At 48.6% G+C, this 27,330-nt stretch overlaps 1 protein-coding gene across 6 annotated transcripts in view; it reads left to right on the forward strand.

The window, feature by feature from the left end:
• LOC105470668 (nuclear factor of activated T cells 2) overlaps window positions 1–27,330 on the forward strand; it is a 177,158-nt gene that overhangs the window by 110,673 nt on the left and 39,155 nt on the right. For all 6 annotated transcript variants that reach the window (XM_011722847.3, XM_011722849.3, XM_011722850.3 and 3 more), the window contains exons 7-9: window positions 17,733–17,788; window positions 18,192–18,318; window positions 20,653–21,342. In XM_011722847.3, the coding sequence (XP_011721149.2) occupies window positions 17,733–17,788; window positions 18,192–18,318; window positions 20,653–21,342 (873 nt within the window). The remainder of the gene's footprint in view (window positions 1–17,732; window positions 17,789–18,191; window positions 18,319–20,652; window positions 21,343–27,330) is intronic.

A 27,330-nucleotide genomic window follows, 5' to 3' on the forward strand; every position in this document is an offset into this window, starting at 1 on the left:
GGTCTCTATTTACACTGAAATCTTTTTGTATATATACTTTTTTTAAATCCCTTTTTTAAAAAAACAATGTTTTGAGACACACTGGCTCTGTCACCCAGGTCGGAGCTCAGTGGCACGATCATAGCTCACTGCAGCCTCGACCTCTTGGGCTCAAGCGGTCCTCCCACCTCAGCCTCCCAAGTAGCTGAGACTATAGATGTGCTCCACTGTGCTCAGCTAATTTTTAAATTTTTTTGTAGGGACATGGTCTTGCCATGTTGCCCAGGCTGGCCTCCAACTCCTGGGCTCAGGTCATCCTCCTGCTTCAGCCTCCCAAAGTGCTGGGATTACAGGCATGAGCCACTATGCCCAGTCTAATCCTGTTTTTAAAATAGCAATACAACATGAACATGTTTTCAGTTATTTAATAAATATCCTTTGAGAACCTTATTTTATTTGGGGTTTTTTGTTTGTTTGTTTGAGACAGAGTTTTGCTCTGTCACTCAGGCTGGAGTGCAGTGGCATGATCTCAGCTCACTGCAACCTCCACCTCCCAGGTTCAAGGTGATTCCTGCCTCAGCCTCCTGAGTAGCTGGGATATTACAGGCGTGCGCCACCGCACCCAGCTAATTTTTGTATTTTTAGTAGAGACGGGGTTTCTCCATGTTGGCCAGGCTGGTCTCGAACTCCTGACCTCAGGTGATCCACCTGCCTCGGCCTCCCAAAGTGCTGGGATTACAGGCATGAGGCACTGCGTCCGGCCTGGGAACCTGATGTTAAATGGATGCTTTGCATTCCATCGTGTTGGGTACTTGATTTAACCATATTCCCTTTTATTGGGCATTAGGCTGCTTCCAACTTTGTGGTATTAAAAGCCACTCAGCAATGAACACCTCCTGCATTTCTTTTGTCAGCTAGGTAAACACTCGTGCTCTCAATCCAGGTTGCTTGTGTTCAAAACCCAGTGCCACTACTTTCTAGCCATATGACTTTGGGTAGGTTACTTAGCCATTCTGGGCAGCGGTTTCCTCATCTGTATATTGAGGATGAAGACATTCCTACCCATGCGCTGCCCCTGAGATTAAGAGTTCATATGTGTTAAGTACTTATAACAGTGCCTGGCATGTAGTAAGTGTTTAATAAATGTAAGTGAATACTTCTTGTTATTGCTGTTGCCTAAGGTTAAGGCCTTTGTGTGGTATAATAGATTCAAGAGGTGCATTTTTGAGTATCTTGATGTACTTTGGGGCAGGTTTATTTTTCAGGTGATGGACCAACATAAAATATGCTATACAACGAGAATTTGCTAGGCTCTCATGAGTCAGGGACCAAATTGATGTGGCTAGGGTAGAGGCTAGTTAACACCAGGAAATACATTTGGATGATTAGGAAGAGGTCAGAACAGAGTTCTCCCAGGGCCAGGTAGATACATGGCCTCAGTTTGGTCTGGGCATGGGTAAGGTAATAGAGAGTCACAGTGGCTTCTTGAGCAGGGGAGGGGCATGAAATGTCAATGACCAAGTAAGCATGGCCTCTCCAGCTTTGATGCATCTCCAGTACCAGGAAGCCATCCTGCTGGCCGCCTTCTGACCTTCCCAAGAAGCAAACGGCCTTAAAGTTCCTCATCTGCGGTGGGGAAAATGCTAATAAGAGATGAATACTGGCTGACGCGATGGCTCAAGCCTGTAATCCCAGCACTTAGGGAGGCTGAGGCAGGCAGATCGCCCAAGACCAGGAGTTTGAGACCAGCCTGGCCAACATGGTGAAACTCCACTAAAAAAAACCCCCAAAATCAGCCAGGCGTGGTGGTGTGCACCTGTAATCCCAGCTGCTTGGGAGACTGAGGCAGAAGAATTGCTTGAACCTGGGAGGTGGAGGTTGCAGTGAGCCAAGATGGCGTCACTACACTCTAGCCTGGCGGACAGAGCGAGACTCCATCTCAAAAAGAAAAAGTGAACACTTCCTCCTCATGCCTGGTTGACAGAGGCTCCACGGGGAGGGGGCGTTGCCGATGGAACTGTGCAGGGAAGAGTTTGAGGCTGGATCCTACCAAGTTCCTTATGGAGTTAGGAGCCAGCCAGCTTTTAAGCACTCTGGGAGTTTAATTATTCTGAAGCTATCCAAGGGCATCAATTAAGCATTTGTGGAATGAATGAATGAATGAATGGCATTTATTCTCTAGCTTCTATTCTCTTGGTTTCAGAAGAAATTTCATACTCGCCTCTTGAAGGCAGGAAAACACAGAGCCTGTTTCAGCTGTGAAAAGTTGGCTGTTAAGAACAAGAGTAATAATCACAGCTCCTATTATTGGCCGTGTCTGCAGGCAGCCCTGTGCCTGCCACTTTCCGTGTGTGGTCTCATCTAAGCTGGCACCCGTGGGAGGCAGACAGTTTAGCTTGGAGAATCCAGGGGACTCGTCCACAGGTGATATTCAGCATTGACCTGTCATTCAACCTCTTGGGGCCTCAGCTTCCCTGTTTGTAAAATGAGATAGTGACAGTCTTTCTTTCCTAAAGTTAAATATGTAAATAAGCAGCATGCACTTAGTGCTCATGGGATGTTCATCGTTATTTTTTGAAATGGGGTCTCACTATGTTGCCCAGGTTGGCCTTGAACTCCTGGGCAACACAGTGAGTTCAACATAGTGGACTCCAGCGATCCTCCTGCCTCAGCCTCCTGAGTATTTGGGATTACAGGCGTGTGCTTTTGTTATTATTTTTATGGTCTTGCAGTATTCATTGCTCAGGACATAGTCATCATTCAGTTGATACTGGCCCAGGTGCTGGCCTAGGCTGGGAGAGATTTGGGGGGCTGTAACCCACAGTGGTCACCAGCACAGCTCTGAGGTCAGATGGCCTGGGCTCAAATCACTGATCTGCCTTTAGTAGCTGTGTCATTCTGAGTAAGTCACTTTACCTCTCTGAGCTGACATGTCCTCTTTTGTAAGATACAGATGATGATTTACTTCTCTTGGGAGGCGAGATTAAATGAGATTCTACAGGTTGGGTGCTTTGCATAGAGCTCGGAACATTGAACATATTCATTAGATGTTAGCTTTTTTTATTCTCATCATTATATTTTGGCTGTGGAAAGACAAAGACAGGTAAGACTTTATCTCATGGAACCAAGAGATATTAAAAAACAGTAATAAGTACTAATAATGAACATTATTAGTAATTTAGTAATCAGTAATTAGTAGTTCATTAATAATGAACTATGTGCCAGGCCTTATTCTAAGCACTTTGTATGTGCTAACTAATCTGATGCCTCATAAGAGCCCTACAAGATAGACTACTGTTTTCTCCATTTTACTGATGGGAAACTGAGCACAGAGAGGTTAAGTAACTTAGTGAAGATCACAGAGCTGGTAGAGGGCAGTGGTGGGATTTGACCCCAGGCAGCCTGGGTGTATACCCCACACCTTGGACTCTGTTGTTCTATGCTTAAAAAGCCTAGAACCAGGTGAATTTTGCATGAAGACCCTTCAGCTGCTCTGAATCACAGGCTTGAACCATTTTGTGGTGATGGGGACCCTTGAATTATCCACTTCACCACTCTGGGCAGCAGTTTGAATCCTCCAGTGTTTCTGGCATCGAGGGGATACATTTCTGACCCTTTCATGCCTAACTAAAGAATCCCAGGTGAATGTAGTTCCTGCATTAATGACAAGAGACCATGGGGGTGTTAGAGACACGGTGGGCTCCTCTGCGGGGGCTGTCTGGCTCTGAGGGCTCTCTGCAGAGAGGGGCTTGCCTTGCATTCACTGGTCCTGCTCTTTTGACCCCAAGAGCTCACCTCCCAGCCTGGGCTGCCTTCCGCAGGGGGAATCCCTGTTGCTCAACTTCTTTTTTCCAAAACTCATCCCCGTTCCCATCTCCATGGACATTTGGCCAGCAAGGGCTCTGCGGGGCGGGGCGGAACAGAACAGTTGAAGTTTTCCAAGGAAGGGGAATCCCAGCTGTTTCTCACATTAAGGAAAGGTGACAGCCTCCTGGGCTAATCTTAGCCCCGAGTTTGGTCATCGGCACCACCAGCTCCAATGTTCTTTTTATAGCTGTCGACTAAAATGGAATTGGCAGTTTCCACTCCAGCAAGATGACAAATTGGAGAGTGGTGGAAAAACAGTAGGAGATGGGAGCGTGGTGTTTCTTAAGTTAGAAAAGCTTGGTGTTTTGGAAAATGGCATCTTATTTATAGCAGCAATAATAATAATGATTATTATATTATTTGTATTACTATTTTTGATTATTTTGGTGACTTTCAAGAGCCTGTGTGATCTGGCCCCTGCCCATCTCTCTGACCTCAGCTTTTTTGACTCTCTCCCTGCCACTTGGCTTCGCAACACCTGGCTTCACTCTGTCCTCAAACACCCCAAGCCCATTTCTGTCTCAGGACCTTGGCTTTCTCAGGGTGCTCTTAGAATGTTCCTCCACCATTTCTTTTATTTTTTCTTTCTTTTTTCCTTTTTTTTTTATTTTTGAGATGGAGTCTTGCTCTGTTGCCCAGGCTGGAGTGGAGTGGCACCAGTGCGCAATCTCAACTTACTGCAAGCTCCATCTCCTGGGTTCACGCCATTCTCCTGCCTCAGCCTCCCAAGTAGCTGGGACTACAGGCGCCCGCCACCATGCCTGGCTAAATTTTTGTATTTTGTTTAGTAGAGACGGGGTTTCACCATGTTAGCCAGGATGGTCTCGATCTCCTGACCTTGTGATCTGCCCGCCTTGGCCTCCCAAAGTGTTGGGATTACAGGCGTGAGCCACCGTGCGCAGCCTCCTCTACCCCTTCTTTTCAAGCCTGCCGCCTCCTATTCCTCCCAGTCTCGGCTCAAAGGTCACTTCCTCCACGGGGTCCTCCTTGACCGTCATTCTAAAGTTGTCCCACTTCCCCAACACCTTGTCACCTTTTGTGCCACTGCCCGGCTCTGTTTTCTTGGTGGCACTTAGCACTGTTGAAATCATCTTGCCTGTCTGTTCATTTATCACCTGGTCTCTCATGCTGGACTCTTAGTTCCTTGACAGCAGAGACTCAGTGTTTGCTGCTGTATCCTCAACATCCAGAGTGGTCCCCGGCACACAGTAGGCGCTCATTTGTGTCGTTGAATGAATACATCTCTTTCAGTTGTCACTCCAGCCCTGAGAAACGGGCAGCATCATTCCCATTTTACAGATGAGGTAACTGAGGCTCACAGATGTCAAGTCATGCACCCCAGGTCAGCCCACAACTGGTGACAGAGGTAGAATCCCAAGGCAGCATTTGTCATCAACTCCAGAGTAATTTTTTCTAGTCATGTCGGAGAGGACAAAGAGAAACCAAACAGAACAATTAGGGTCTTTCCTATTTATCATTCTCAGTAATTGCTGAAAAGCCATTTGGATGTTCTCTGAAATTTAAAAAATGTGTAACCCCTCAGGCAAAGTTCACGCTGGGAAGTCCAGGCTGTTCCTGACTTCAGTGGGAACCCTGGCCCTTGGCCACACGGCCTCAGGCGGAGTCGGGGGTCCCAGCAAAACATTGCAAAACAGGAAAAAATCTAAGGACACAAAAATAAAAGTGATGTGGCAGCAGGAACGGGGTTGCCATGACTTTGAGCGACTCGCTGAGCCTGGGTGGGATCCAATGTTTTGGAAGGTTCCTTCACATGACACAGAGTTTTGGAATTTTTCAGCTGGTAAATCCTTCTTAATTCAGGCCCCCAGGCTCGGCCAACTAGCTCCCTGGCTCTCTGTGTCCCGCGGGGGCGTAGGTTGGAAACTGGCCTGCATCAGATTACTCAGCTTTGAAACTTAAATTGTTTGAAGAGAATTTTTTGTTTTGTTTTGCTGGACGATTTTCTTGGAACGGTCTGATGGCAGAGGCTCCCATCACCTGTCCAGAGGACAAATTGATTTTTTAGAAAGGAGGCGTGGGTGTGGAATTCCCTCTTTCCCACTGAGTCATCATATCCTGACATGAGTCACTTTATTACTTGGAGGTCCCCAAAGGTTGTATTTTGAGCTTTGTTTAATAAATATAAATGCATGTGCTTAAAATAATTTTTTTTTTTTTTTTGCTAAATTAAGTATTTTTTCCATGAATTAGTGCCCTGGAACAATCGGAACCATCTTAGAGCAGACACCTGCTCTTCCCACCTGTTTCTCTCCCTGGGTTCGGTTGTACCCGGCGTGGTGTTTTCTCAAACAATAGACCTGGTATGGGAGTCTCTCCACATGGGGTTTCCCTCTGAGAAATGTCAGACTTCAGGCAGGGCTGGGGCATGACTAAGGCTCTCCGGACCTTTGCCCTCAGTGACTCATGTCCCTGGTGTCAGTGGCTCCCTGGGCTGGACCCATCTCTTACCCACAGCTTTGCTGGGGCACGAAGCTGTTCTCCAAAGATGCAATCCAGATTGCAACTCCGAAGCTGCCCTGGAGATAGAGAAAATGGTCTCGTTTTCAGGGAGCTAAATATTTGCCTAAACTTGGTCCCCTGCATTGAAGAACAGGCTTTTAAGTCCAAGAATCCTGCAGTTCATTCCGTTTGCATCTATTTGAAAGAGGCCACAGAGAAATGAGTTTTTAGTGAGAAAACTCGTTGTGTCTAAGCACTTCCACCATCAGAAATTGTTCCTGGTGCCAAAGACCTTTGTGTAATTCCCACTTCAAAGGCTGGATTTTGCATCGCCCAGCAGACTTGACCTGAAGCCTGGATTGGCCTCACACTATGTACCTTGGGACTCAGTTTTCCCATCTCTAAGATGGGGTTGGTGGTGTTTTAGCAATAGAAGGAGATCAAGGAACCGAAAGTGTCGGGCACATAGTAGGTGCTCAGAAAACATCAGCTGCCCTTCTACCTGCACTCTGGGAGCCCGGTTGACTTCACACAGGGTTCAGAGGGCAGGGCCATGCTGGTTTCTTGTCTGGGAGAAGAGTCCTTCCTGGAGAGGCGAATTTCTCTCCTGTCCTTACCCTGGAGCCATCAGACTCCTGGAGTCATAGCGTGGCAGCTGGAGGGAGTGTAACTAATGGTCTGCTTCCTCGCCTTCCCCATTTTACAGATGGGGAAGCTGAGTCACACAGTGTGGTCTTCAGACTTCTTTGAGATGACGGAGTTCGTCAGTGGAGGGCTGGGCCTGAAACCCCAACTTTCTGGTTCCCAGAGTAGCTGGCTGTCTGAAATGTGTGGGGATCATCCATAGATGACAGCTTAGGGCCGAGAAGAGTCACGTCTAGGGTGGGACAGGGGAGGAGCTGAAATCCGGCCTTTATGTAAGATTAACCTTGACTGAGCATCCAAGCGTGCCCTTTCAGCCTCGCTCGACTCACTCAGCCCCTGGTGCTTCCGTGTTCATTTCCCAGGTGTTTATTGAGCACCTACTATGTGCAGTGCCATGCCAGGCACAGGTGACGCGTGGCAGGTGAGGTCTCTGCCCTTGGGGGTGGACAGTCTGAAACTTGTTTATACGCAGGACACTTTCAGATGGGGAAAATGCTATGAAGCCAGGGAAGCCAGGTCACAGGCCCAAGAGAGAAAAGGGTGTGGAGTTAGGGGGGAAATATAGGATGTGCAGTTAAATTTGAATCCCAAACAGTGAGCTTCTTTAGTAAAAGTATGTTCTATACAATGGTAAGGAGTTTGGGACGTAAAAAGGTGTTCGTTGTTTTCTGAAATCCAAGTTTAACTGAACATCCTGTATTTTTATTGGTTAAATCTGGTAACCCTGGATAGAGAGGGGTCAGGGAGGTCTTCCTGGAGGAGATGGCTTTGAGCAGACCCCTGAAGGTGGGAAAGAGAGAGCCACAAGGACTGCTGGGAGAGTGTCCCAGGCAAAAGGAACTGCCCAGTGCCAAGGCCCCAGCGTGGAGATGAGCTTAGGGCATTTGAGGAATGGGAAGCAGGCCCAGGCGGCCGGTGCATCATGAGAGTGAGAGCTGAGCCTGGAGAGGTGCTGCGGGGGACAGACCCGGCTGGGCCCTGCAGACATGGCAAGGAGTTTGGATTGCATTCCCAAAGCCACAGGTAGTTGTTGGAGGTTTTTGAGCAGGGGTGTGGCATGGTCCGGTTGATGTTTAAGAGTGCTCTGGCCATCTGTGTGAACAGTGGACTTGGTGGGGGGCAGCACTCAGAGAAGCTGGGAGGTGAGTGAGCAGCCGGTCCGGTTGTCCCGGTGGGGGATGGTTGGGGGCCAAGCCCACCAAGGAAGTAGTGGGGCAGACTTGGGAATCAAGGGACTTCCTTTCCAGATCTCAGTAAATCCATTTGGGCAGTGTTACCGTGTTGGGCGGCTGAAATGCTGAGCTAGGGGGGCCATTCCTGAACCTCCCCCACCCCACCCCCGTCTGCTGGGCTCATTAAGCCCATGCTTCCAGGGAGGACACGTTTTTCTGCTAGTTAGCAGTCATAAAGAGCAGACTGAAATGACTTCAACCATTTTTATTTGGCTAATTTTTAAAAGCAGGGCCAGGACTGGGAAGCATCACGCACGGTTTCCTAACATGAACTGACACTTTGATTTCCTCCCCGTTTGCCTTGAGCCCAATGGCATGCTCACAGCCCGGGTGAGGACGGATTTGCCTTCCTCCTCCTAAAAGCTTGCTCATTTCTCCTGGAGTGCTGACACGAGCGCACAGCTCCTCCAGGCTGACTGCTAAGACTCCAGCCCCAACCCACGGCCAACCCTACTGCTTCCTGGCTGCTTTGTTCCATCGCAGGGTTAAAGAATTGCCAGCAAAGAGAAACCAGGAAACCAACCAAAGTATAGGGGCCATACCTCAGCAAATGGGCTGGTGAGCGATGCCCATTCTTCTTGCATCTATTAGGGGTTTTCTTCTGGAGTTGACTCTGCAGTGAAGTTAAAGCAAAGGCTATAATGTCAGCTGGGCGTGGTGGCTCATGCCTGTAATCCCAGCACTTTGGGAGGCTGAGGTGGGCGAATCACCTGAGGTCAGGAGTTCGAGACCAGCCTGGCCAACATGGTGAAACTACATCTCTACTTGAAATACAAAAATTAGCTGGGCGTGGTGGCATGTGCCTGTAATCCCAGCTACTTGGGAGGCTGAGGCAGGAGAATCTCTTGAACCTGGGAGGTGGAGGTTGCAGTGAGCTGAGATAGTGCCATGGACTCCTGCCTGGGCAATGGAGCGAGACCCTGTTTCAAAACCCAACAAACACAACAAAAGGCTATGATGTTACTTTAGCCATCCTCCCACCCCATTTTTTTTTTTTTTTTTTTTTTTAACTTGCAGAGTTGTGCTCAGTCTTCTCTAGACCTAACCCCTTTGCACAAAGTGGTTGGCTCCTTTCTCTTCACCTCTGACTAAGACTTGGAAGGGCCGTTTTCACACTGGCTGCCAGTCCTTGTTAATTTTGGATGGGAGAATTTTGCCTGAACATCTGCTCAAGAGACCAAAGTCCTTTATTTCATCTCAGCCCAGAGTGGTAGAAGCACACTTGGTCTTCTCAGTCCTGTTCCAAGGGGGTAGGTCTGCCCAGAGTCCCAGACCCAAGGTGTGGGTTGGGAGGTGGATTATACAGAACTCCTGGTCAATGGCACTGGGAATGCTGTCTGGGCCTAGTTGCTCTGATTGTGTTTGATTCCTTGTCTGCACCCATATTCCCAGCTCCTTCCTCATCAGCTGATTCCCACAAAGGACCCCATAATAAGGGCTTGGTGATTCCTCCTTGCAGGGTCCTGTGGCTGGAGAGGTCAGTGGTCAGATGTTTCCTGGACTCTGGCTGTGGGGTGCACACTGGAGGATCCTGAGATCAATTTGTTTGTTTATTCAGCCAGTATTAATTGAGCAGCTATTATGTGCCAGATGCTGTAGAGCTGAGGATAAAGCAGAGAATGAGATAGCTATAGCTCTGCTCTGGGGGAACTCACAGCCTGGGGCTGGGTGGAGATAGCAAACCAATAGGTAGCTAAAATGATGTCAGGCTGGAAGAGAAAGTTATAGGGGGATGGTTTGGGATGAGGGGAGGTCTCCGTGAGCTGGACCTGAAGGATGGGAAGGGGATGGTCACAGGAGATCTGAAGAAAAGCATCTTGAGAGATGGAAACAGCAAGTTCCAAGGCCTGGAGATAGGCAGGTATGGCTGTTGGAGGGAAAGAGAAGGTCAGTGTGTCTAACGGAGTCAGAGGAGGAAAGCTGGGTAGAGAGGCTGGGTCCCCACCTCAGTAGACATAAGCAACCCTGAGTCCATGTCTCTCTTGAGCCTGGGTGGAATGTCCCGCCCTGCCTCCCTGTCTGGGGCTCCCTGGAGGGCTGGAAGGCATGCGTGGCCCATCTCATGGCCTGAGGTAGAGCTGTGCTAGAGCTCAGTCAGAGCTGATGGTCCATGCCCAGCCTCCCTCTCAGGCTGTGGCCCCGGAGAGCTCCCAAGAGACAGGAAGGTCAACAGGCAGTTGCAATGTGCCTTTTCCTTAAGGGGGAAAATATCTTTGTTTTAAAATAATAAAAACGTAAGCAAATTAAAGTGACCATGATGCTGCATGTTTCTTGAATCAGTGAAGAAAGGCATGAAGGTCTCACCTCACCATTCAGGCCCAGCCCCGGTACAACCATATGAGTAGCTTGGGGCACAGGCTTTCGAAGTTTAAGTAGACTTATGAATAGACTCACAAAGTAGAAAAGAATTGAAAGGCCATCCTGACCCAAGTACTTTGGTGGGTACTGAAGGTTTTTGCTTCTTTTCATTGCATTAAATTCTTCATTGCAAATAAATAAAATGGCCATAGAAAGTATTTATTGGTAGGACAATGGTTGAATTAATTATGGGCCATCATGCTGTACATACTGATCTGCAGCATTTTTTAAAAATCTGCTTTTTATTTTATTTTATTATTTTTTTGAGGCAGAGTCTCACTTTGTCGCCCAGGCTGGAGTGCAATGGCGTGATCTCGGCTTACTGCAACCTCCAGCTCCCGGATTCAAGCGATTCTCCTGCCTCAGCCTCCTGGGTAGCTGGGATTACAGGAACGCGCCACCACACCCAGCTAATTTTTGTATTTTTAGTAGAGACAGGATTTCACCATGTTGACCAAGCTAGTCTCAAACTCCTGACCTCAAATGATCTGCCCACCTCAGCCTCCCAAAGTGCTGGGATTACAGGCGTGACCCACCATGCCCAGCAAAATCTGCTTTTTAATAGAACAGGATCATATTTTCAGGTTAGAAAACACAGATCTACCTTACTCTAAGCGATGCCCAGTGCTCTTCTACTGATTTTCCATACTAATTACAGATGGCCCATAATTAATTCAACCAGTCTCCTACCAATAAATACTTTCTATGGCCATTTTATTTATTTGCAATGAGGAATTTAATGCAATGAAATGAAGCAAAAAACTTCAGTACCCACCAAAGTACTTGAGTCAGGATGACCCTTCAATTCTTTTTTACTGGAATCAGAACATGCAAGACTCCAGGTTCTAAAATCATAGTACTGATAGCAGCATTAACTATGGGCTGGGAATTTTATTAAGCATTTCACATACACTGTCTATTTTAATTCTCGTCACATCTCCTTGAGGTCAGTAAGATTAACCTTAATTTTTTTTTTTTTTTTGAGATGGAGTTTTGCTCTTGTTGCCCAGGCTGGAGTGCAATTGCGTGATCTTGGCTCACCGCAACCTCCCCCTCCCGGGTTCAAGCAATTCTCCTGCCTCAGCCTCCCAAGTAGCTGGGATTACAGGCACCCGCCACCATGCCCAGCTAATTTTTTGTATTTTTAGTAGAGACGGGGTTTCACCATGTTGGTCGGGCAGGTCTCAAACTCCTGACCTCAGATGGTCCACCCGCCTCCTCCCAAAGTGCTGGGATTACAGGCATGAGCCACTGAACCTGGCCAAACTTTATCATTTTTGCTTATGAGGAAACTGAGGCACAAAGAGCTGCCACTCGAAGGCCACACAGCGAGTAAACTATGAGGACAGAACTTGAACCTGGACAGAGTGACATCAGGCTGAGAACACTCCATCAGCGTTTATTTTTTATTTTTGAGATAGAGTCTGGCTCTGTTGCCCAGGCTGGAGTGCTGTGGTGCCGTCTCGGCTCACTGCAACCTCTGCCTCCTGGGTTCAAGTGATTCTCCTGCCTCAGCCTCCCGAGTAGCTGGGATTACAAGTGCCCACCACCACGCCTGGCTAATTTTCGTATTTGTAGTAGAGATGGGGTTTCGCCATGTTGGCCAGGCTGGTCTTGAACTCCTGATCTCAAGTGATCCACTCGCCTTGGCCTCCCAAAGTGCTGGGATTACAGGCCTGAGCCCCCACACCTGGCCCCATCAGCATTTGTTCTGAATTCCACTGCCCCATGGGAGTGCAATTCAGAGGTTGGGATTAGTGGGTTCTCCAGGCGAAACCCCAGGACTTGTGCACCCGTGGATGCAGGGTGGAGCGGGAAAGAGGAGCCCGGGAAAATGACCCCGAGGTGCCTCGCAAACCGCGCGCTTCCCTTAGAGGCCAGCCTCCTGGAGTGTGTCTTCCACATGCTGCATAAAATCGAGAAGGACGATGGATGTGGGTTTTCACTTCCTGTTGGGGACTTGTTTGTCCAGAACTGAGTGCAGCCCCTCCATGAGGGAGTACAGGTCAGGCCAGATTCCTGGGCTGCCCTTGGAGCTTCTGCTACTAAAAGGGTGCAAAAGAAAGAAGATAGGCCCTTGGCTCATGGTTTAAGTTTTGATTTCTTATTCCTGTGAGGTCTTTTTCTCTGTGTGTGTGTTTTTATTTATTTATTTATTTATTTATTTATTTATTTATTTATTTATTTTTTTGAGACGGAGTCTAGCTCTGTTGCCCAGGCTGGAGTGCAATGGCCGGATCTCAGCTCACTGCAAGCCCCGCCTCCCGGGTTCACGCCATTCTCCTGCCTCAGCCTCCCGAGTAGCTGGGAGTACAGGCGCCCGCCACCTCGCCCGGCTAATTTTTTTTGTATTTTAGTAGAGACGGGGTTTCACCGTGTTAGCCAGGATGGTCTCGATCTCCTGAACTCGTGATCCGCCCGTCTCGGCCTCCCAAAGTGCTGGGATTACAGGCTTGAGCCACCGCGCCCGGCCTGTGTGTGTGTTTTTAAAGTTAATGGTGAAAAGACCCACTTTGGAAAGCAAAGGAAAATCAGGCACCGTGCTGCAGTCTCACTTAACAGACTTCGTCGCTTCATAAATTCCCTCCAGTCCAAACCCGTAGGCAGAAGTATTGCAAGCAGAAAATGCAGTTGGAAAATGTTTATTATTTTCTCATTTTAAAATGCTTGTGTTTTTCTCAGTATTAACATTGTGGAATATATGCGACAAATGATAAAGAAGACAGTGTTGAAATACTCTCTTGCCACTAGCTGTAATAACCGTAACCCATGTCTGTTGAACTTTTTTTTTTTTTTTTTTTTTTTTGAGATGGAGTTTCTCTCTTGTTGCCCAGGCTGGAGTGCAATGGCACAATCTCAGCTCACTGCAACCTCCATCTCCGAGTTCAAGAGATTCTCCTGCCTCAGCTCCCCGAGTAACTGGGATTACAGGCGCACGCCACCACGCCGACTACTTTTTTGTATTTTTAGTAGAGACAGGGTTTTACCGTGTTGGCCAGGCTAGTCTCGAACTCTTGACCTCAGGTGATCCACGCGCCTCAGCCTCCCAAAGTGCTGGGATCACAGGTGTGAGCCACCGCACCCGGCCCCGAACATTTATATAATACCCTGCTTGGGCCTGTTACCATATTTAATCTTCAGAATGACCCCATAAGTTATGGGTACTATAATTATCTCCATATGTTGGATAAGAGGCAGGGAGAGAGATCGTGTCATGTCTAAGGTCTCACAAATCATTGGGGGTAGTCAGGGATTTGAAGCCGGGTGTGTCTGCTCCGAAATTTGGGGTACACAGGAGTAAAATGGCAGAGCGCTGGGGTGACAGAAATTGCTTGTGGCTGCAGGACATGCCCACGAAGGCTCAGGGTTCCAGTCAGTGTGTTGTGGAAGGCCTGGCAGAGGACACTGGAGAGGGCAGGACTTCCCCCCTGCCCGCCATGGACATCTTTCCCTGAGCCACACTTACCGGGCTCTGGGAGGCTGTGGGATGTGGCGGCTCACCGCCTCACTGTGGGGCGTCCCGAGGAAGGGCTGGTTGCTGTGGCTGGAGCTCAGAGGAGGGGAACTAGGCGGAGGAGCTGCAAGGCACAGGGATCTGAAACTGCACGAGGAGCACTGACTCTGAAGCCAGGCTGCCTGGGTTCCAGTCCGGCTTCCCCACAGGGTCTGGCTGTGTGACCTTGGCCTGTGCTCTCGCCTCTCTGTGCCTGATGTCTTCCCCTATAAAATGGGGTGAGGAGACCTGCCTCCTACGGGTGCTGTACAGATGAGACAAGCCTGTGTGTATGAGGTGCTTAGAGTGATGCCAGGCATGTAGTGAGCGCTCAGAAGAGTTGGGTAAGAACAGTGCCTGGAGAGGCTGGAATGAGGGTAGGAGCCGGGTTGTGCAGGGCCTTGAGGGCCACAGTGAAGCTTCCACGGTATCCTGAGGGCACAGCAAAGCAGGGAAGGGCTTGAGATCTGCATCTGCATGAATCTTTGTGGTAAGTGACCCTACAAAGATCCCACCCCCATGAAATATTTCTCCAGCCTCCCAGTAACCTTCTAGCCTCGCAGTGATCTGGTGAGCTTCTCTCGTGTAACAACCTTGACCTGTCTTTGAAGCCATCTCCTTCGTTATTAGATTATGTCAGTTGTTGCTTAAAGGCTGTGATTTAATAACTACTGTGGGTCTTTGCACAGCCCCCTTGCTTCTCTGGGCCTCAGTTTCCTCACCTGCCGGTGTGGGGCTGGCTAGTTTCTAAGGGTACTCTCAGGAACCTGTGTGCTGGAATTCTGTGGCTGTCAGTGGGTGCAGTTTTGTCTGCCATGTACACTCACCAGAGGTAGGAAAAGGTCTTCTTCGTGTTGCGTCCCTTGACCCGGAGAGGACAGTCCACGAGAACTCTCCTCTTGGTGACGCCCTTTTCGTTGCACCGCCATTTTGTATTTTCTGTTTCATCTGCCGCTATTGGTGTGAGCCTAGGAAGAGAGCTGGGAATGGAAGCTTCATGGGTCCTACTTAATACTTACTGACCACATTTCCAGGTACTATTTTCTCCCTTTCCTCCCCATTATGAACTTCTGAAAATGATCCTTTTTTTTTTTTTTTCCCCAAAGCAAGCTCATATAAGTGGAAAAAGAAATGATACTGTTGGTGGCAAAATTCAATAATTCAGTTCAGGCAAGGAGAGGCTATGGGAGTGGGTGACAAACCAAACATCAACATGTTACCATTTCCTCTGTTCATTTCTTACTCAATCTTCAGGCTTCAAGCTCACTTTGCAGTTGTGGATGAAAACACACTTTTTGATGAAGAGCCTAGTCTGGTCTGTACAGTCATGCTCCTGGTGGTGACCTCTACCTGAAAAGGGGACATGTGTCTCTGTTGGGTGGTCTTTGACCTGTCTTTGACAAAGAAATGAGGATTGTCCTGACCAGTTCTATACAGGACTTTGCACACTGAAAGGACTCAGGTCTTGATGACTTTGCTTCCAATTCCTCGATGTCCATCCGACGATCTTCCCTTGCTTCCTTTTGAGCATCAGACATGCCTGCTCAGTTGTCTGAGAAAACAGGGGGCATGTCTGATGTTAGCCTCTGGCTTTTCCTTGGCCTCACCAGCAGCCGTTGGAGCCAGTGACACTTCTGTCTGTTCACTCATGAGATGTTGATTAGGCATTTGCGAGTGTTGGGGAGATGGTGATGAATATGACTTGGTCCCTTCGGCAGGGACCAAGGAACACTAGAGTGAGAGTCAGTACATGAACCACCTGTTCTCTTCCCTTGTAACATAGCCCATGTTTTGCTGAGTCGTTTCAGGGTTTGCGCTGTAAGGTCAGGACTTACAGACTTAATTGTTACAAAGGGCTCTAGTGTGTTCATTGCTTGTTCCTTGTTAAGATCATCTAGAGAGCAATCACAAGACTTTATGTTAATTTTTCATGGGGGAGGGGCTGGGAGTATGTTTAAGTAATGCTTGAAACCCAGATTTCATTGGGTGAATCTTAAGAGCCAAGACTATATGGGTTCAAACCTCAGCAATCACAGAAGATGCGAATAGTTGTGCTTAAAAGTAGGGAGGGGTTCAACTCTGCACAGCAACATGTTAAAGCCTCTGAAAAGTCCTGCAGTGAAGAAAGCCATTCGACTTTGACCCAGCAGTTTCCAAATGCTTATTAGCATGTAGAATTTTTCCCACTTCTCATAAAACTATTTAATATCCTTCAGAACCAGTGTTCCACAAAACATCCTGGAAATACTTGTTGAAATGATTTGTTTCAGCTGAAAACTACCCCATGACCAGTATAGGTGGTCAGCAAGAGAAATCAATTATTTGCAAATGCAGAGGTTTTTTTTTTTTTTTGGCCCAACTTCTTGGACCCAAACTGGGGAAGTAGTGTTCTGCTTCTGGACAGGAGAGTTTACTGAGCAAAACCTCTTCATCAGTTGTTAGGACTGACATGAGATCCAGGCTGTCTGCTGAGGAAAGGTGGAGGGTGAGCCCCTGTCTTTCTGCTCAAGAGTGACTCATGAGCCAGGACACCACTGAAGTCACTGGCTTCTCTCATGACTTGGGGCTGCATCTTTAAGCCTGTGTTCTCAGACCACCAAGAAGGCATGTCTGGGACAGTCAGGGACCTGTCATGGTGCTTCTTTAACAGCTTCGGCGTATAATAAAGTATAACATATAACAATGCTTTTAAAAATTATTTAGTTATTTACTTGTTTTGAGACGAGTTCTCACTCTGTTGCCCAGGCTGGAGTGCAGTGGTGCGATCTTGGTTTGCTGCAATGTCCGCCTCCTGGGTTCAGGCAATTCTCCTGCCTCAGCCTCCCAAGTAGCTGGGATTACAGGCATATGCCACCATACCTGGCAAATTTTTGTATTTTTATTTTTAGTAGAGATGGGGTTTCACCATGCTGGCCAGGCTGATCTCAAACTCCTAGTCTCAAGGGATCCATCTGCCTTGACCTCCCAAAGTGCTTGGATTACAGGCATAAGCCACCATGCCCAACCCTTAATAATGCTTTTTTTTTTTTTTTTTTTTTTTAAAGAAAGAAATATGGACATTCAGATATGGAGAAAAAAATGATAATAGGATTCTGGACAGTTTCTTTTTTTTTCTTGTTTTCTGTTGTTGCCCTGTTTCTTTTTGGCTATCAACATTATTTTATGTTTTAATTTTTAAAAATATAACTTCAACTTTTATTTTAGATTTGGGAAGTACATGTGGTTTATTACATGGGTATATTACATGACACTGAGGTTTGGGTATGAATGAGCTGTCACTCAGGCAGTGAACACAGTACCCAACTGGTAGATCGCTGGTCCCTGCCCTGGTCCCTGTCTCCCACCTCCATTAGTCCTCAATATCTGCTGTTCCCATCTTCATGTCCATGTATATATACCCCATGCTGAGCTCTCACTTATAAATGAGAACATGTGGTGTTGAGTTTTCTGTTCCTGCCTTAATTTACTTAGGACGATGTTGCCTTGTTTTCTATTGACACCATGTCTTCCTTTTGGAAAAAGGAAATATTCATATGTATAAATACATATATACACACACGTGCACATATTGACGCATACACACCTCACTGAAATGACATAATACGTAAGCTAAGATAAACAGAAGTTGGTGAGTTTTTGTCTTAAATCTTTGGTTTCTAATAGTTCCTTCAAAGTCTGTCATTTTTGAATTTTTCTAGATGGGCAACAAATCTGGGAGATGGAAGCCACGGTGGATAAGGACAAGAGCCAGCCCGTAAGCACGTGACGCACTGACTGTCAGGCAGCTGAGTGTCTCAGTCCCCCTCACGTTTCCCTCCTTCATGCTCTTTCCTTCTTTCCCTCCTTCCTTCATCAGTGTTCCCCAGAGCTTTGGACCTAACAGGTACTCAATATGTGCATATTAATGAGTGAATTCAACATTTATTGAGCACCACGCTCTCTGATTTATAACTGTGACACCTTATTATATTTTGATGGAGTATTTTTCTTTGCTGCTGCTGAGAAGTTAAATTCCCCGGAAATTGAATTTCCACTGGAAACCTATGAAAGGCACATCAAAACACCCATTAGACAGCGGGCTGCCGGGATGCACTCAGGGTCTGGGTAGGAACTGAGGCATGATTGCAGTTAAGTTCATGACAACTCCTTCCTTCCAGAACATGCTTTTTGTTGAGATCCCTGAATATCGGAACAAGCACATCCGCACACCTGTAAAAGTGAACTTCTACGTCATCAATGGGAAGAGAAAACGAAGTCAGCCTCAGCACTTTACCTACCACCCAGGTAAGGAGTGTCTTTGACGACCCCTTTGGTATTGAGAGGCGGTAAAGGCATGGGGCTCAGGACTCCTGAAGTCTGCTCCTAGTCAGGTAACTTTGGCCAGATGACTCAACCTCTCTGAGCCTCAGTTGCATCATCTGTGACACAGCATCTTCCTTATAAGGTTTCTGGAAATTAAATGCACGTAAATCCTTAGCACAGTGCAAAGTAAGCTGATGTCAGTGATATTAGCTCTTACTGCCTTAGTACTTTTCTTTGGGGGAAGGGGGAATAGAAGAAGGGTGTGTGTATGCATGTTTAACAGAAGGGTGCTAAGTGGATGACTCCTGTCCCTGGCTTCGATTTCATCATGATAGAGGGGCTATGCCCTAAAACCTGCAGAATCTTTATGTGACCCCCCCATGTGGGTCATCACCCTAAGGCCTAATGGAGTGACTGGTGGATAACAGGGTCAGGTCTTATTCCCACAAAGTACAACCCCAAGAAAGGTGATGAGTACCATTTTTTCATTCATTCATTTGTCCAGAAAATATTTGAGTGCCAGGCACTGTTCTTGGCTTGTGGACACAGCTGTGAACACGACAGGGTAAGAATCCCTGTCCATGTGGAACTGCCATTCTAACAGAGGGGATTAGGTCGTAGATGATATTGATATTATTGGTATGCTGGATTAGGATTGTGGCGGCAGAAAAGGTGGACAGGAGCAGCCAGGGGAAGCATAATTTTACATTTTAAAAATGCTTCTCTGAGCTCTCCCTTGGGAAATAGGCTGTAGCTTCCCAGGCTGAGAAAGGCCTGCTAGCTACCTTCCAAGATTGGAAACCTATAATTGGAGACAATCACCCAGGGTATAATTTCCATCCTATGGCAGTTTCTCAGGGAGCCTCTGGGCTGCTGGAAGCATTAAACTGAGGGGTGCCCTGGCAGCCTTGCCTTGGTGAGCTTGACTTGTGCCCACAGTTTTGTGTTGACCCGTGTGAGGACACTGCTGTCCTGGGACTGACATGACGCTCTATCAGGGGCAGGGTTCAGGTCACCAGGACCCAAAACTGGGAGATCGCTGGGAGGGCTCCAGACTGCAGCTCAGGAATCCCTTTGAGCAGACAGGCTCTCACTTATGTTTCCTGTGCTCTCTCCTCTCATTTGTGGCCCGGCCTTGGCTCTTGTCTGGCTGAGCATGGCTGGAGTGAGATCTCAGTCTCCCAGCTGGGCCAGGGAGTGAGGTGACGGCCTTTGAATGGCACCTCAAGGGACAATTTCTGTGGTTAGAGACAGCCTTGCCTAGTCTCCTTATCTCCTCCAATCCCCAATACTTGGAGGTCCCCCACCACACACACACACACACACACACACACGCAGGCACACGCAGACTTGGTCACAGTCCTGTTACTGATTCATTTACTCCAGTAAAAAGAAAACTGATTCCTCAACTCCTGGGATTGGTAATGCTTTAGTATGGATGCTGGGGAAAGAGTGATTTCAGTGATTGGTGCTGGGCAGGGAGAAAGGAATGGCCACAGCGACAACACAAGTGGTAGTCATGATGGATGATCCTAGTAAGAGAATAGCAGCGACAGCAAGCATTGAGCACTTACTGTATGCCAGCCACTGGGCTCAGTGCTTTGCACACACATCTTATTTAATCCTCCCAATGATCCCGTGGGGGTAGGTATGATTGTTCCTGCCAGGTAACAGATGGGGAAACTGAGGCTTGAGCCAGTAGTGCTCATTCCCCCAAAGCGCTACAAAACGGAGGAAGGGAACAGTCACTATTTGCTCATTCCTTTGTCTGGAAAATATCTGAGTGCCTATTAAGTACCAGGTGCTGTTTTGGGCCATGAAGATCAAAAACCAGACCAAAGTCCTCTCTCTGAGGAGCTGACATTTGGAGGAGGGGCGTATTTAGGTAATAAATCAGCAGGTGAAGCATCTATGACATGTCAGACGGGGATAAGCAGTAGAAAGGCAAGCAAGCGGAGACAGGAGCTGCTGGGGTAGAAAGAGTGGGAGGCATCATCTGAAATCAAGCGTTCTCCTCCGAGCTGTCACCTGGAGAAAGAGGCTGTAAAATCCCAGGGCTGAGTCAGACCTACCAGCCACTTTTCCAATATTGGAGAAATCTATAATTCAGGATGTTCATTGCCAGGGTGAAGTTTCCTACCTAAGACAATTGCACGGGGAACCTTTTGTCCAAGGCTGATAAGGAACGGGGACCAACTGTTTGTCCCACCCGTATGGACTCCCAAAGCCATGTTCCCAAGCACCGTCCACGAATCCTCCGTGCACAGCCGTGGCTCACTGCCATGGGTGCCCCTATGTGCTCTTTTCTCCTCCCAGTCCCAGCCATCAAGACGGAGCCCACGGATGAATATGACCCCACTCTGATCTGCAGCCCCACCCATGGAGGCCTGGGGAGCCAGCCTTACTACCCCCAGCACCCGATGGTGGCCGAGTCCCCCTCCTGCCTCGTGGCCACCATGGCTCCCTGCCAGCAGTTCCGCACGGGGCTCTCATCCCCTGACGCCCGCTACCAGCAACAGAACCCAGCGGCCGTACTCTACCAGCGGAGCAAGAGCCTGAGCCCCAGCCTGCTGGGCTACCAGCAGCCGGCCCTCATGGCCGCCCCACTGTCCCTCGCGGACGCTCACCGCTCTGTGCTGGTGCACGCCGGCTCCCAGGGCCAGAGCTCCGCCCTGCTCCACCCCTCTCCGACCAATCAGCAGGCCTCACCTGTGATCCACTACTCACCCACCAATCAGCAGCTGCGCTGCGGAAGCCACCAGGAGTTCCAGCACATCATGTACTGCGAGAATTTCGCACCAGGCACCACCAGGCCTGGCCCGCCCCCGGTCAGTCAAGGTCAGAGGCTGAGCCCGGGTTCCTACCCCACAGTCATTCAGCAGCAGAATGCCACGAGCCAAAGAGCCGCCAAAAACGGACCCCCGGTCAGTGACCAAAAGGAAGTATTACCTGCGGGGGTGACCATTAAACAGGAGCAGAACTTGGACCAGACCTACTTGGATGATGGTAAGACGCTTGAGTTTTGTCACTGCCTGTAAGGATGGTGCCCTGAAGCATCTCTGCCCAGGAAGTTCACTGCATGGCCTACAGATTCCTTAACCTCTTTGGGCCTCAGTGTCCCCATCTTAATTTAAGGAGGTTGAATAATATGACTCTGAAAGCCACCCCCAGCTCTGTGCAAGAATTACCTCCCAGCAGTAGTTGCAGAGGGGAAGTAGTAACAATTTTAGATGCCCCCATCCAGAATCACCCCCATGGAAAAAGCAAATGAGGGCAACCCGGCATCCCCTGGGTCATGAACTGGGTCCATTTAACTGCTTCCACACTCTTTCCAATTGCCAAATTTAGACTGAGGCCAAGAAAATAGAAAGGAAGGAAAGCTAACCTCCTTTCATTCCTGTACAGAAAAAAAAATCCCACTTTATAGCCCTCTTTTGTATATTTTGAGGGAGGGAGAGGGAGGAAAAGGAAGAAGAAAGCTCATTGAAAAGTGGCTTTATCAGAACAGCTTGCAGGCAGACTGCGGGCACTTCTGTACCCTGTGCTGGTGGAACAGAGATGCGCATTGATGGGAAGGAAGCAGTGGGCTTCCGCTGTGGTGAGCCCAGCTGATGGGTGGTTTGGGCCAAGGAAAAGATGCAGAGAAGGCTTTGTGTGAGTCTGTAGGTGCCCATTTGTGGGCAAGGGGTCTGGCCAGAGGGTAGTCTTGTGGAGCAGCTGTGATGAGGTGTTGGTCCAGGATCTCAGGGAGGAAGGACGAACCACATTGCTGAGACTCACCTGGGAGCCACAAGGTGCATTGGGAGGTCGGAGAGGGTGGGGGGAGCAGAGCAGCCTTGCCTTGGGGGATCCAGACAGAAAAACAGGCTGTTGGACTTTCTTTATCTTTACTTTTCTTTTAAAAATTTTTTGTGGATATATAGCAGGTATATATATTTATGGGGTACATGAGATGTTTGAAGACAGGCATGCAAAGTGAAATAAGCACATATAGAGAATGGGCTATCCATCCCCTCAAGCATTTATCCATTGAGTTGCAAATCCCATGACACTCTTTACCTTATTTTAAAGTGTACAGTTAAGCGACTGGAGTTTTTTCTTAATAGAAGAAGGAAAAACCTAAATTACTGGCTGTCATTCCCAGTTCCAGTCTTGTATTTTATAGGCAGTAGCTTCTGATATACCCTGAAACCTCAATTATTTCAGAAAATTAACTCTCAGGAGCCCAGCCAAGGGGTAGGAAGTAAAGTAAAAGCTTCAAAACAGCCACAATAATTACCATCAAGACCGGGTACTAAATTTCAGACACTGTGGTGCCAGAAATATCCTCTGCTGCGTAGTCAGAGGCTGTTGACCTTTACTCCACGAAACGTCTTGACAAGCCAGGTTATCTGGGGGCTCTGTGACTTCTAGTATTCTGCATACTCAATCTCTAGGGAGACAATCGATCAAAGACGTCCCCTGAACTCACCAAGCAAAGACCTCTGGGGCCACTTCTTGTGGGGTCATCCTGCCCCCCATGCCTTACAAGGCTGACCTCTAGGTATTGCTCTGTTAATAATTGATCCGTCTGATTCTGAATAATCAAGCACAGGTTGAGTTAGGATCGTGGTGCTGTGTTTTGAAAGGGACACCTGCATACAATCCATCCGTGAACAATGTACATTCACAGTGGTGAAGATAAAGTTTTGGTGCTTATTTTCAAGGGGGTAATCATGTAGAGAATTAACTAAGGCAGAACGTGATGGATCAATGAAGCATGGTGGTAACCAGACCCCTCTCCACGTGAGGCCTTGGGGGATCAATTGTATTGGAGAAGAGGTGCTTTATAAATAAATGCGTGTCTGTGCAGGGCCGGATCATTTTCCCCAGCTGACTCTGCACCTAGGGCTGGTCTGGTCTCCAGAGCGAGAACACACTGGCCTCTCCTACCCCGTCCATCTCTTGTTAAAGGCAAATGGTGAGTGCCTTGGATATTAGGGTGCCCGTGTCCAGGTGGCCAGAGGTGGTCATGACTGGCTGTGGCAGCCCCAGATCCATAGATGTCCTTGTTGTTTCCACAGAAGATTGTGTTACAGAGAAAGCAACTGAGCACAGAGACCCTTTTGGGCCTCCTGAGGCCCTTTCTGAACACAGGCAGGTTCAAAGTCGTGGTGAGGGGGAGTCTCGCCAGGTCCAAACCTGAGTCGGCTCTAAGGATGTCTCAGAGAACTGAATGAGGTGACATTTAGGTACATGCTGTATGACCCCAGCCCATGGGCTGTTAGGAGCTGTTTTTTGAAGGAGGGTTCCATGGCTTTAAAAGATGAAAAAACTAGGTTAAACCAAATTTATTTTTGTTTTGGTTTTGGTTTAATTATTTGTTGCAGGACTTCTGAGAGCCTTTACCATGCTAGCGGACATTATAAATCTCTCAAACTAGGGGGGCCAGCACAAAGGAGAGCGCATCGCACACTCCAGGCGGTGCTGTCCACACCGGACTGGACTGCGTTCTGTGAGAATGGAGGCCTGGGAGTTGTGCTACACAGCTGACCTGGAAGCTCCTTTCCTAACACTTGGCAGAAATAACATAAAGGAAACTCAAGAGCTCTGAAGCGCAGCACTGCCCTGTCCCCTGTGCCACAGTCCAGCTTCTCAATTTGGGAGCTGCACATTCCTGAGGCCAGAGCATGATAGGGCAATGGAATGGTTTCCACCCATGTGGCCTCCAAAAGGCAGCAAGTGCCACTAGTTATGTTCAGTGCTCCACCGGCCTTGTCTCCAAGGCTCTGCCCAACCCAGGACCCTCCAATGGGCAGGTCCCCTGGTGGCTCGTGCCCAGTGGCAAGCCCCAGACTGCATCTCCACCGTAGCCACCGAGAAGACGTGGGTGCAGTTTTGTCTCTCAACTGCTGGAATTTCAGATTCTCCTCAAGAGTCTGTCTAGCCTGTGCATCTGTGGAACATTCCAGATGTGCCGCCATCGGCTCTGTGGATATGAGATTTGGACGTCTTGGTTTGCTGTGTTGTGTTATTTCTGACAAGTAAACTGGAAAATCCCCTGGGTCATTCCTCGGGTGTCTGGTGGGGCAACTTCCTCGATCTTTAGATCCTTTTCTGTCCCTTTCGTTTATGATTCCAAGGGAGTCTGTCGCACACGGCACATATTTGGCTGCACGGAGCCCGTGCTAAACCCCAGCGTGCTGTGCTGCCCGTGCATGGGCATTTCTGATTTGTCATTTATTTCCCTTGGGATTTGCCAAAGTGGGCTTTCCTTGGGAACTTTGTGAGAGCTGGGCTTATGTGTTTTGAGGGTCGAGGGAAAGTTCTGTGGCTGGAAAAGGAAGCAGTCACCAGTGGACACACAGGTCCTCCCTCCCCCATACAAGTGCAAACAAGCCATCTTTGAAGCTGATCCCGCCCCTGCCCTAGGGTCCAGGGAAGCCCCGGCTCTGAGTTATCGTTTCCTGCACCTTGACCAGTGATCCCAGCGTCGCGTCTGGGCATCCCACCCCGCTGCCTCGTGGGGCATCTGTGCTTTATCTCAGCCCTTCCCGCCTGCATTCCTGCACACAGACGCCGGATGGCTTGGCCCCGTTAGTTCTTGGAACGCCAAGGCACTCCTTCTGCTTTCTCCACTCCGAGTACTTGAGACGTTTTCAAGAAGTCACTTTGGAAAAGCAAAATAAGTAATATTCCAGGGCCCAAGGCATCCACTCCCCCGAGCCCCGTGCTTCTCTACACACCCCAGTTCAGGCACTTTCTTACAGTTCTTCAAAAACACATGGTTTGTACACTGTCACTTGCATTCTCTCTGTTGTCGTCCCCCTTCCGTGACTAGTCCCTTGTTCTAAGGCCCCAAGTTGTACCTAGGGAACACCAGCAGCTCCTAGCAGTAGCTGCTCCTGGGACCTAATTCTTCCCTACATTTCTCCCCTACTCCTCTCTCCTTCCCAACCCTCCCTGTCCTTAACCCTCCCTGTCCTTAACCCTCCCTTCTTCCCTGTCTCCCTCCCTCTCTGTCCTTGACCCTTGACTTCTCTGTCCTTGACCCTGGACTTCTCTGTCCTTGACCCTCCTTCTCTCTCACCTACAAGTATTTTCTGGCTGTCTACTCTGTGCTGGGCACTGTTCTGGGACTTGGGGATCCACTAGTGCACACATGAAATGAAATCTTTGCTGTCCCGGTGATTTTTTGGTAAGGGAGATAGACATTAGCGTGGAGGGCAGTAAGTAAGCAAGCGAAATTCAGACAGCGATGAAAGCCACAGGGGAAATTCCACGAGGTTAGGAGCGAGAGGGTGGCTGCCTGGTTTGGGGGCGAGGTTGGCCCCTGCAGATGAGTGGACAGAAAGGCAGCTCTGAAGAGGGCCTTTGGGGATGGACACAGACCTGGGGAGGTCTGAGGGAAGAGTGTTTCAGGGAGAGGGAACGCAGGTGGCGGAGGTCGTGAACTCTGAGATGTGGGCTTGCTCCCGCAGGCTTTCAGCCGCAGTGCAGTGTGGTTTGATTTAGTGTTTGAAAAGATCACTCTGGCTGCCTTTGCAAAATGGACTGTAGGGAGGCAAGGGTTGAAAAAAGGGAGATGAGTGAATTTGAAAATGAATCCCGTGACAGGAGCGTGATGGAAGGCGGTGCATTTCACAGGGGTGTGCCCCGCATGCCCTGCCATGAGTGCGGTTACTTAAAATGCAACTGGAGTTGCCAAAATGTGATCAGTGCACAGGTAGTTCTCAGCACTGCCCTTGCATAAAATGAGGGGCGGCTGCACTTTTTAACGCTCAGGCCGCAAGCGAGTGGGAGAGGCACTGGGGAAAGTGGACTCAGAGGTGACTTTTACCAGTGCTCTGGTGGTGCATTCTAGGAGCCGCGCTGACTCCACCGCTGAACTGGGGGTGCAGAGGTCATCGGGCCATCTCACCACCAAACCCACCACAGGTTTTGAAGTAGAGCGCTTACTACAGCCGCCCAGAGACTCAGCCACAGATGAGAGAACGTGGGGGCAGGGGTGTGGCCTGGGACTGAAAGGAGATGTTTTACCCCATTCTGGAAATGTCCAGAAAAGAAAGGATGTGGTCTCGGTGATGGCTGCAGCCCCTGCAGTGGCTTGTGAGGACAGCAGCTCGTGCGTGCGTGTAAGAATACATTGATGTGTGCAGGAAGGGTACAAATCGGTGTGTTCATTCTTAAATCTACTTCTGCCCTGTTCTGCATGTAAAGTACTTAGTTACATGCACATTCAGAAATCAGTAGTGCATTCTGTATATTTCACAAGTGGGCCACCCACGGAATTGCCACCTGGATGATGACAGTCTTGTCTGTACCCCAGAAGCCCCCAGATACCCCTTTCCCTTCTACAAAAGTGACCACCATCCTGCCTTCTAACTCCAGAGATTCGTGTTGCCTCTTTGTACAAACAAAAGTCAGATTTCATGACTCTTCTGTGTCTTGGGTGTCAGCTCCATCACTGACTCTGACCTCGGGCAAGTTACTCGCTGCCTTGTGCCTTTGTGTCCCCAACTATAGAATGAGACGATCACAGTTCCTTCCTTCGAAGGCTGTGCTGAGGATGATGAGTTAGTGCATGTCATAAAAGGGATCTTCCATAAATGTGACCTGCTGTTTTGTTTAGGTTTTTTTTTTTTTTTTTTTTTTTTTTTGAGACAGAGTCTCGTTCTGTTGGCCAGGCTGGAATGCAGTGGCATGATCTCGGCTCACTGCAGCCTCCGCCTCCTGGGTTCAAGCGGTTCTTCTGCCTCAGCCTCCCAAGTAGCTGGGACTATAGGCGCCCACCACCACGCCCGGCTAATTTTTATATTTTTAGTAGAGACAGGGTTTCGCCATATTGGCCAGGCTGGTCTCGAACTCCTGACCTCAGGTGATCCACCCGCCTTGGCCTCCCAAAGTGCTGGGATTACAGGCGTGAACCACCATGCCCAGCCTTGTTTATGAATTTAATTGCCTTGATTTCTTGTAGGACATGGTTCAAATTTTAAAAATATATTTGTATAGGAG

This window comes from Macaca nemestrina, chromosome 15 (genome assembly GCF_043159975.1).
Source record: "Macaca nemestrina isolate mMacNem1 chromosome 15, mMacNem.hap1, whole genome shotgun sequence".
Lineage (NCBI taxonomy): Eukaryota > Metazoa > Chordata > Mammalia > Primates > Cercopithecidae > Macaca > Macaca nemestrina.